This window comes from Glycine max, chromosome 9 (genome assembly GCF_000004515.6).
Source record: "Glycine max cultivar Williams 82 chromosome 9, Glycine_max_v4.0, whole genome shotgun sequence".
NCBI classification, from domain to species: domain Eukaryota; kingdom Viridiplantae; phylum Streptophyta; class Magnoliopsida; order Fabales; family Fabaceae; genus Glycine; species Glycine max.
In genome coordinates this window covers 9,980,935-9,991,539 of record NC_038245.2, presented here as the reverse complement: position 1 = coordinate 9,991,539, position 10,605 = coordinate 9,980,935, and the positions used below count along the sequence as shown (strand labels likewise).

Sequence of the window (10,605 nt, the reverse complement as noted above, 5' to 3'; positions counted from 1 at the left end):
CTTAATAAATAATTTGTTTTCTTTCTCTCTAAACTTTGTATTTTCCTTATTTATAGAAAAATTATTTTTGAACATAATCAACAGGTTGTCGCATCTTGAGAGAGGAGCGCAATCAGATTTTTCTATCAGTGTAGTAGGGGCATTTTCTCTCTAAGGATATCGTTTGAGTGTTTCAACCCAGGTTAATTAAAAAAATTTCCCTTAAATTATTTTCTTTTGTGCTTATTGTATGATAGATTGCATTGTTGATTCATGTTTTGTTAACTAAAGTTATTTTTCTACTATTGTTTTGTTATTTAGTTTAAGACTTTGTATTTTCTTCACATTTATTTCTTTTATTTTATTTTAATTTTCTAACCATCTTAGAGAGAGAAACTAACTTCTTGTATAATATTTTCTGCAGTAACATTCTATTTTATCAAGATGTCTGTAATGGATATGATTGAGTCCATTTCTAGTAAGTTTGGAAAATTAATGAATGAAAACACAATGTATTATGTTTCATTAAAAATGTTTTTGTTATATTATTTCATTTCCTTAAATTTTAAATTAGTGGGAGATTGTTGGAAAATAATTTCTTAGAATTTAAAATTAAAATTAAAATATATTTTGTTTATCAATCATGTTTTGTAAAGATAAAATACTTTTAGAATTAGTCTATGTCATCTCATTACCTCTATTTATATATTAATTTTAGGAAATTATCTTTTACCTAGTCAAATTCCTTTGTGAACTTACAAGTCTTTAAAATTAGGAAGTTTGCTGTTTGGTTTTTAATTTTTGTTGTTTAATGTTATTGCTGCAAGTATTTTGTTGCTACATGTTGGTGACTGGTTACCTCTATATATGTAGCTCATTGCTAAAATAAATAAATAAATAAACATGTGAAAATACAATACACAAAGCAATAAAATGAATACTTGGGTGAAACTTTATATTCTGCATGTCATATTCTTACTATGGTACCTTATAATTTTATTTTATTTTTATAAACCCCTTTATGAGTTATGAAAAAAAAGAGAATCACATATGAAATATCTTAAATTGTGGGGTGTCTTGCAAATGTTAACATTCCTATTAATAAGAAAAAAAAATTAGACCAAAAACTGTAGATTGTGTTTGTTGGATATTCTTTGCATAATACTACTTATAGATTCTTGGTTATTAATTTAGAACTGTCCAAAATTTCTAATGATACTATTATGGAATCTAGAGATGTCACTTTCTTTGAAAATGTTTTTTCTTTAAAAAATAAATTGTCTAAATTTGTTTGTGATACTACTTGGTCTAATTTATCATCTAGTAGTAATGCTAATAAAGACATTGTTTTTGAACCTAGGAGGAGTTAAAGATTTGAAAAAGTTAAGGATTTTGGTTCTAAATTTTGTTCTTTTCTATTTGAAGATGATCCTAAAACTTATGGTGAGGTCATGAGGTCTATTGATGCACCTTTTTGGAAAGAAACTATTATTGATGAAAATAGTTATCTTAAAACTAATAAAACTTGCTTTCTTACTGATCTTCCCAATAATTGTAAAAGTAAATGTTGTAAGTGGATTTTCCAAAAAAAAATTAAGAACTGATGGATCTATAGAAAAATTTAAGGAAAGACTTGTTGTGATTGGTGTTAGGAATTTTATAATTCCTAATTAATTAATATGGGCTGCATATTATATTATAACATTTATATTAGTTATTTGCATCTAAATGGGTTCAATATAAAGTGATCTATTTAAGTGAGCCCATTAGACTGCCAGAAAATTGATATGGGCTTAATGAGCGGAAACCAGTTTGGCCCATTAGGGGATAATGGAAACCCTAATAGGTTTAAAACATAAGGCATGGTTATGATCCCCAATACACCAAAATCAACAAACAATTTCTCCTCTCCCCATCTGAAGAGAAAACGAAGGTCCCATAAGGAAGAAGGTGATTTGGTTGAGGAAGGTCATTAAACCAATTGTTTGTGACCACTATCAAATTCCGCTGCGTGTTAATCAAGCTCTATGGATCCAGGTATTCCTTAAAACCTTTTGATAATCTAACGTAATGTGTTATGGTGCTCATGTGGTATTTTATAAAGTTTATTAAAAATTCCCAACAAGTGGTATCAGAGCCTCCATTACTGTTAGATTATTGGGATTTAAAGCTTTGCTTAATATGTATTATATCTGGATCATTTTATTTATATGAACCCTAATTTTATTTTGGAGAGAAACTATTTTGATCAATAAAATTGTAAAACCCCTAAATTTATGTGTTATGGTCATAAAGTTTTTCTCCTCTTTAGAATTAATAAAAGGCCTCTACACTTGATTTACGGTTGTATAATTTTTTTTTTTGTTGCATTTGCTGGCATATTATTCTATTTGGAATAAAGGTTTTACGTATTTGGTGTTGGCATTTAGTACGTGACACAATTTCATAAATATATATATTTTTTGTTTATATGAATAAGTAATAAGACAATGGTCTTTTGTCTTATATGAATAAATTTTTTTTTGCCAACTGTTTTTTTTTATGAAATGGTGATAAGCTGATAATTTATGTTATTCATGTGGTTGGTATAAATTTGTGATAGTATCGTGATATGTTTGTTTCGGGTGCGTAATTAGTTTACCATGATGTAATTTTTCAAACATTTACTGTTATCACAATTGGGTGCAAATTTAACCATTACAGATCTTTTCCATTTATTTGTGTGTCATGTAATTTTAATTAAATTGATTGAACCATTATGTTGCCAAAGTAACTTCTATTGTGTAAATTGATTTAATTAAATTGCATGGATGTTAGTATGAAATTATCTACGCGAATTGTGCTCGGCCCAAAGGAAGACACAATTTGGCCAAATAATAACATACTTGAGATGATAAATATGTGACAATTATTAAGTTTTTTTTATGAGAATAATAGTCAGTCCAAAGAAAGGGTATTATTTGTCAGAATTAATTGTCAATATTTGATCATTGCGTTGAGAGTGCCAATTACAAATTAATTTCTTTGTCCAAAGACTAGAATTAATGTTGTGTTGGGTATCTTGTGATGGATCTGTTATGGGAAATATTTGCATGTCTTGTTATATATTTACTTTATATGACTTACTTGATTATTTGTGAACATGTTATTTTTTTTTGTTCTCTGTTTAGTTAATATTACCAGTGCTGCAAATGTTACTGCCCAAGTGAATTCTATCCCAATGCTAAATGGGACAAATTTTAAGGTCTGGAAGGAAGCCGTAGAAATTGTTCTTGGCTGTATGGATTTGGACTTAATGAGGTAAAAATTGAGAAGTTGGATCGGTCCAACCGAATGTGCCTTATGATCATGAAGCACTCTATTCCAGAGGCGTTTCGGGGCTCTATTTCCGAGGGTCAAAGTGCAAAGAAATTCCTTGAGGAAATTGAGCAATACTTTGCCAAAAATGAAAAGGCGGAGACGAGTAACCTTTTGGCCAAACTCATCTCTATGAAGTATAAAGGTAAAGGAAACATAAAGGAGTACATTATGGAGATGTCCAATCTCGCATCAAAACTCAAGTCACTTAAGTTAGAGCTTGGTGAAGACCTGCTCGTGCACTTGGTTTTGACCTCGCTTCCTGCACACTTTGGGCAATTCAAAGTGAGCTATAACACTCAGAAGGACAAATGGTCCCTCAATGAGCTTATATCTCACTGTGTGCAAGAGGAGGAGAGGTTGTAGAGAGATAGGACTAAAAGTGCTCACTTGACTTTGACCTCTTAGAATAAGAAAAAGAAGAAGACTAAGGGTGCTGTGGAAGGGACTTCTCAGCAAAAGAAGCAAAATAAGGATGAGGAATTTACTTGTTACTTCTACAAGAAGTCGGGACACATGAAGAAAGAGTGTCCCAAGTATGCCGCATGGCGTGTGAAGAAAGGTAAATTTCTTACTCTAGTTTGTTCAGAAGTTAATTTGGCTTTTGTACCTAAAGATACTTGGTGGGTAGATTCTGGTGCTACTACTCACATAAGTATGACTATGCAGGGTTGCCTGTGGAGCCAACCACTAAGTGATGATGAAAGATTCATCTTTGTGGATGATGGCAAGAAGGTTGCAGTGGAACCTATTGGAACTTTTAGATTACATTTGAAAACTGGATTTTATTTTGATTTGTTTAAGACTTTTGTTGTACTGTCTTTTAGACGGAATTTGATTTCTATTTCTAGTTTGGACAAATTTGTATTTTCTTGTTCATTTGGAAATAATAAAGTTAGTCTCTACCAAAATTCAAATATGCTTGGTTCTGGTTCTTTAATTGATAATCTTTACATGTTTGATGTTGTTAGTTCCTATAATGAAATACTGCAAATAAGTTCACATGGTACAAAATGAAAAATTGAATGAGAATTCAGCCACCTTATGACATAAGCGTTTGGGCCATATCTCTAAACAAAGAATTCAGAGACTTGTGTTGGATGAAATTCTTGACCCTTTGTATTTATTAGACTTTGAGGTTTGTATTGAATGCATAAAGGGAAAACGAACAAACATAAGGAAATTAGGTGTCGAAAGAGCTAAAGACATCTTGGAACTAGAGCATATAGACATTTGTGGTCATTTTTCTACAATTTCTTGGAAAGGCCAAGCATTAAACATTTGCACATTTGGGGTTGTCCAGTTGAGGCACGGCCTTATAGGCCATATGAAAGAAAGTTGGACTCAAGAATAATTAGTTGTTATTTTGTTGGCTATGTTGAACGCTCTCAAGGCTATAAATTTTACAATCCCACCTTAATCTTCTTTCGAGATGGGAAATGCGAGATTTCTTGAGGAAGTTGAGTTTGGGAAGGAAGAGAACATAAAGAATGTTGTCTTTGAGGAAGAACCTATTATTTACAGTGATCAAGTCCTCATACCTATTACTATTCAAGACACAACTTCGGTAATAGAAGACAATGTTCAAACTATTGACATTGTTCCGGAACAAGACAACAATGAGGTTCCCCCTCAAATACCTTTAGAGCAACCTCAACAACCTCAAGAAGTGTCATTAAGGAGATCCATTAGAAAGAGGAGAAATGCAATCTCAAATGATTATATTATATTTCTCCAAGAACATAAGGATGGTGTTGGTTTAACAGAGGATGATCCAATCAACTTCTGTCAAGCTATGCACAGTTCTAACTCTCAAAATTGGATTGATGCCATGAAGGATGAGATGAAGTCTATGAATGACAATGAATTTTGGAATCTAGTTGAATTGCCTGAAGGTGTGAAACCTATTGGTTGTAAATGGATATTTAAAGGGTAATATCAAGAGATATAAGGCTCGTCTAGTTGCTAAAGGCTTTTCTCAGAAGGAAGACATTGACTATAAAGAAACATTTTCTCTAGTATCTTTAAAGGATTCTTTTGGTTAAATTATGTAATTTTAACAAAATTTGTGTAATTTTAAGACCTCTCATTTATTGTATTAAATTATCTTGTATTTTTGGTTAAATTGATTGAAACAACATGTTGCCAAAGTAACCTTTGTTGTGTAAATTTATTTGATTGAATTTACATGGATGTTGCATGAAATTATTCATGTGAATTGTGTTCGGCCCAAAGGAAGACACAATTTGACAGAATAATTACATGCTTGCAATGGTAAACATGTGGTGATTATAAATAGTGTGATTTTCCATGTGAATAATGAAATGTTCAAAGACAATCATTATTTGACCGGAATAATCATCATATAAGTTTTCCATGTGAGCAATGAAGTGTCCAAAGACAACCTTTGTTTGACAGGACTTATCACCAATGTTTGATCAATGCATTGAGAGTACCACTTGCAGTTAGTCTTTTTCAATCCAAAGATTGAGGATTAATGGTGCGCTAGGTATCTTGTTTGGGTCTTGAAATTTACCATAAAGATTATTTGTGCATTGCATGTTTGTTCTCTTCTTTAATTGTTGTTGTTGTTACTACTATGGTTTAAATTACTCATATTATGTGAATCTCAAATCTACTTGTGTAAAATTTAGAGTTTGAAAATGGAGTCCTAAAGTGATATATGAGTAATCTTGGTATGTAACACTAGAAGTAGTGAAGCGCATTATGCGTTAATTGAAGAGAACAAGAAACTACGTGTTTTCATATCAAAAGTTTAGAAGTTTAGAGATCATTGGATATTCTGACTTCTATTTTTCAGAATGTTTTAATAGCAATCACTTCACATAAGGATTCACATTTGACCATGTTGGTGGAGTTAATATTTTGCTATGAGACATTATACTAGAATTTATGATTGCTAAATTATTGTAACTGACTTGCTTGTTGTCGCCAACATTAAGTAGCCATCAGGTGTTTATTGAGACAATATCTTAGCAGTCTTATTAAGGATTCAACCAAATAAAAGTTTGTTGACATAAAGTATTTGGTTGTTAAATAAAGAATCCAGAAAATATAGATTTGTATAGAACATATAGGAACTCATTCCATGCTAGTTAATCCACTTACTAAAGGTATGACACTAAAGTTTTTTTTTTCACGAGCACATTGCTCATATGGGTATAATTCCTGATAGTACCTTAGTTTAGTGGGAGTCTTACTCATGTTCTATATCTTACGGTTTACAAACATTTTTGTTATTTGGATTTTCTGCAAAAATAAAGTTGATGTTTATCATTATATTTTGAGTTTGTTTTATGTGCAATATTTGTATTGCATTTTGGATTGATCTCTATAAAGAATAAAGTTTGGACTAGTTGGAAATAGACATGATTAAGATCACATTGTATGTAATTTCCATGCCGCTTATCCATATTTGATCTATGTCATCGAGTATGAGTAACAGTGGTGATCATTGTGGCTAAGTCAAGCTAAATTGTGATGAAAACTGCAGTGGTTTCCTGTTGCCATATGAGATGGACCAGATTGTATAAAAGAAGTCTAAAAGTAAATAAAATACGGTTGCACGCCTAAAGAATTTTGTGATATAAATGTCTAAGGTTAATATGAAGCCTAAGTGGGAGATTGTTAGGAATTTTATAATTCCTAATTAATTAATATGGGCTGCATATTATATTATAACATTTATATTAGTTATTTACATCTAAATGGGTTTAATATAAAGTGGTCTATTTAAGTGGGCCCATTAGACTGTCAGAAAATTAATATGGGCTTAATGAGCGAAAACCAGTTTGACCCATTAGGAAATAATGGGAACCCTAATAGGTTTAAAACATAAGGCATGATTATGGTCCCCAATAAACCAAAATCAACAAACAGTTTCTCATTTCCCCATCTGAAGAGAAAATGAAGGTCCCATAAGAAAGAAGGTGATTTGGTTGAGGAAGGTCATTAAACCAATTGTTCGTGACCACTGTCAGATTCCGCTGCATGTTAATCAAGCTCTATGGGTCCAAGTATTCTTTAAAACCTCTTGATAATCTGACGTAATGTGTTATGGTGCTCATTTGGTATTTTATAAAGTTTATTGAAAATTCCCAACAATTGGTTGTAAACAAATAAAGGATGTAGATTTCTTTGATACATATTCTCCTGTTTCTAAAGTTACTACTTTAGAGTTTTAATTGCACTTGCTTGTGTTTTTAATTTAGAAATTCATCAAATGGATGTAAAAACTGCTTTTTTAAATGGTGACTTAAAAGAAGAAATTTATATGAGCCAACTTGAAGGCTTTGTAGAACTGGGTAAAGAAAAGAAAGTTTGTAAACTTGTTAAATTTTTATATGATTTGAAACAAGCTCCAAAGCAATGACATGAAAAGTTTGATCAAGTTGTTCTTTCGTATGGTTTTCAAATCAATAGTAGTGATAAATGTGTGTATGTGAAACAATTTGATGATAGTGGATGTGTCATTTTATGTTTGTATGTGGATGACATATTGATATTTGGTAGTAATATGCATTTCATAAATGATGTGAAGTCTTTCTTGTCTAGTAATTTTGATATGAAGGACCTTGGTCCTATATATGTGATTTTGGGTATTAGCTTATAAAGAAAAATGATGACATGATTTTAATCTAATCACATTATGTTAAAAAGTTGTTGAAGACGTTTAATTATTTTGATGTGAAACATGTTTCTACTCCTTATGACTCATCCATTAAGTTAAAGAAAATTTTGAGTAAAGGAATTTCTTCACATAAATTATTGGTTCTTTGTTGCATTTGACAAACTTCTCTAGGCCTGACATTGCATATGCAATTGGTAGATTAGGAAGGTATATTAATAATCTTGAACATTCTCATTGGATTGCATTAGAAAGAGTTTTTAGATGCTTAAAAGGAACCATTAATTATGTCATTCATTATACATGTTTTCCTCCAGTAATTAAGGGGTTTAGTGATGCAAATTGAATTTCTGATTCTGATGAAACAAAATCGACAATGGTTATGTCTTTACTTTAGCTGGTGGTGCAATATCATAGAAATCTGTTAAACAAATTGTTATTTCACGTTCTATCATGGAAGCATAAATTATTGCTTTAGATACTACTACTAGTGAGGCTGAGTTTCTTAAAATTTGTTATGTGATTTGTCATTATTGAATAATTATATACCTCCTATTTCAGTGTCTCATGATAGTCAAGTTGCTATATCTAAAGTTACTAGCAAAAATTTTAATGAAAAAAGAAGACACTTAAGAGTGAGACATAAGTCTATCAGAAATTTGGTTTCTCATGGTGTCATTTCTCTTGACTTTGTCAGGTCAAAAAACAATATTATGGATCCTCTTACAAAATGGTTGATGCGCCAACAAGTACTTGAGTTGTCGAGGGGAATGAGACTAGAGCCCATTATTTAGTTACAACAATGGACACCCATCTCTGTGTGATTGGTGTTCCTATGAATGAAGTTCAACGAGTAACAACGAAATTGCTTGTTGACTAAAGTACACCAAAATAAAATTTTGTGAAGTTATTCTGTTTCTCATTCCTATGACGAGATGTATTATAATTGTGGCAATATTAAGGTTGAGGTATTTATATATGTGTATTTTTGGTAAAAAAAAAAAAAAAACCTCTTAATAAATCCGATGACAATTATTGTAGGGGTGAGGGTCACATACCATGAGGATTCACCTAGTAAGTGTAGTGGTGGGACCGCCACTGTGAGATATGGACTAATCTCTAAGTGACACTCATGAAACAAGATACATGCACAAGGCCATGTAACACCCTACCACTGATTAAAACCTAAAAGAACGTCAATATTGTAGGAATTGTGCACTAAAGTTCGGTTAAAGAAGGTGTAGTTCAAGACAATTAAGCTACTACATTTTTCTTGGGCGGAAGTTCATAAACACTAAGTATAAGGCTCAAACCCGGAAGGTTCCTTATACTGAAATACAATATCACATGCTCTTTCTTTTACATTTCTATAGCAATTATTTTTAAAAAAATATTTTAAAATTTTAAATTATGTGGGGGAATGTTAGTAAATATATATTTTATAAATTAAAATTTATAAAAATATATTACTCATATTAATTTTGTTTTTATAAAATAAACTATTTGTTTTAAAATTTGTTACGTAAAATTAGATTTTCTATCTTTTCTAAGATTTTGCTTTGAGTAGGTCAATGCAGGTTGTTACATTTGTTTTGATCTGCACGTTGGTTTCTAACAATCACATAGTTTTAGTTTGAGATTTTTTGTTGTTGTATAAGGGGGATCAATGTCTATATATATCTCTTTCCTCCTCTCTAGAAAAGACACAAGCATAATAAACAATTTATTTTATTTCTCTCTAAATTTTGTCTTTTCCTTTCTTATAAAAAAATTATTTTTGAGAGCAAGAGCATTGGTGTTTAGAAGGTTCGGGGATTCTTTCACTGCACATTATCAGAACCAACTAGTTGTTGTATCTTGGGAGATGAGCGCAATCAAATTTTCCTACCAGTGCATTAGGGGTGTTTTCTTTCTAAGGATATCGTTTGTGCGCTTCAACCCAGGCTAATTAAAAATTTATCCCTTAAATTATTTTCCTTTGTGCTTATTATATGATATATTGCATTGTTGATTCATGTTTTGTCAACTGAAGTTATTTTGCTACTGCTGTTTTGTTATTTAGTTTAAGGCTTTGCATTTTCTTCTCATTTATTTCTTTTATTTTATTTTAATTTTCTAACAATGGACTACAAATGGAATTGTCCACACCAGATAAAATAAAAAAACATGAGCTTTTTCTTTTCTTTTTTCTCTCTCGTCGGAGCTTTTCCCTTAAGTCTCCAACCACCCCTCTTTCTCTGACACCACCCATCACTATTGCCACTGCAAATTCTGCTTCACCGTCGTCGTCACTACCCAATGGAGGAAGACAAAGCTTCCCTCTTTTTCACCAATGAACATCAAGCATCATCACTAGATATGCGATCGAAAACAAAGAAATCGACAAAATCTCATATCTAAGATCGAAAATGAAACAATCATTAGATCTGGATTCGATACCAAGGACACTGGGAACAAATGGTTTCTCTTCAATGACAGCAACGACGATCCTATAGGTAGTGACAATGGAGGGTTTTGTGGTGGTGACTGCAAGGATGATACCAGAGAGATGGGGGGTGGTTGGAGACCATAAAGGGAGAAGGGTAAGGGAGAAAGCGCAATGAGAACCAAAGCCCTTTGAA

At 31.6% G+C, this 10,605-nt stretch overlaps 1 protein-coding gene across 1 annotated transcript; it reads left to right on the top strand.

The window, feature by feature from the left end:
* The first annotated feature begins 3,327 nt into the window (after positions 1-3,327).
* LOC112997815 (uncharacterized) lies at positions 3,328-3,702 on the top strand. The gene has a single exon (XM_026123899.1). The coding sequence runs from the start codon at positions 3,328-3,330 to the stop codon at positions 3,700-3,702; it is 375 nt and encodes a 124-aa protein (XP_025979684.1).
* The last annotated feature ends 6,903 nt before the right edge of the window (positions 3,703-10,605 follow it).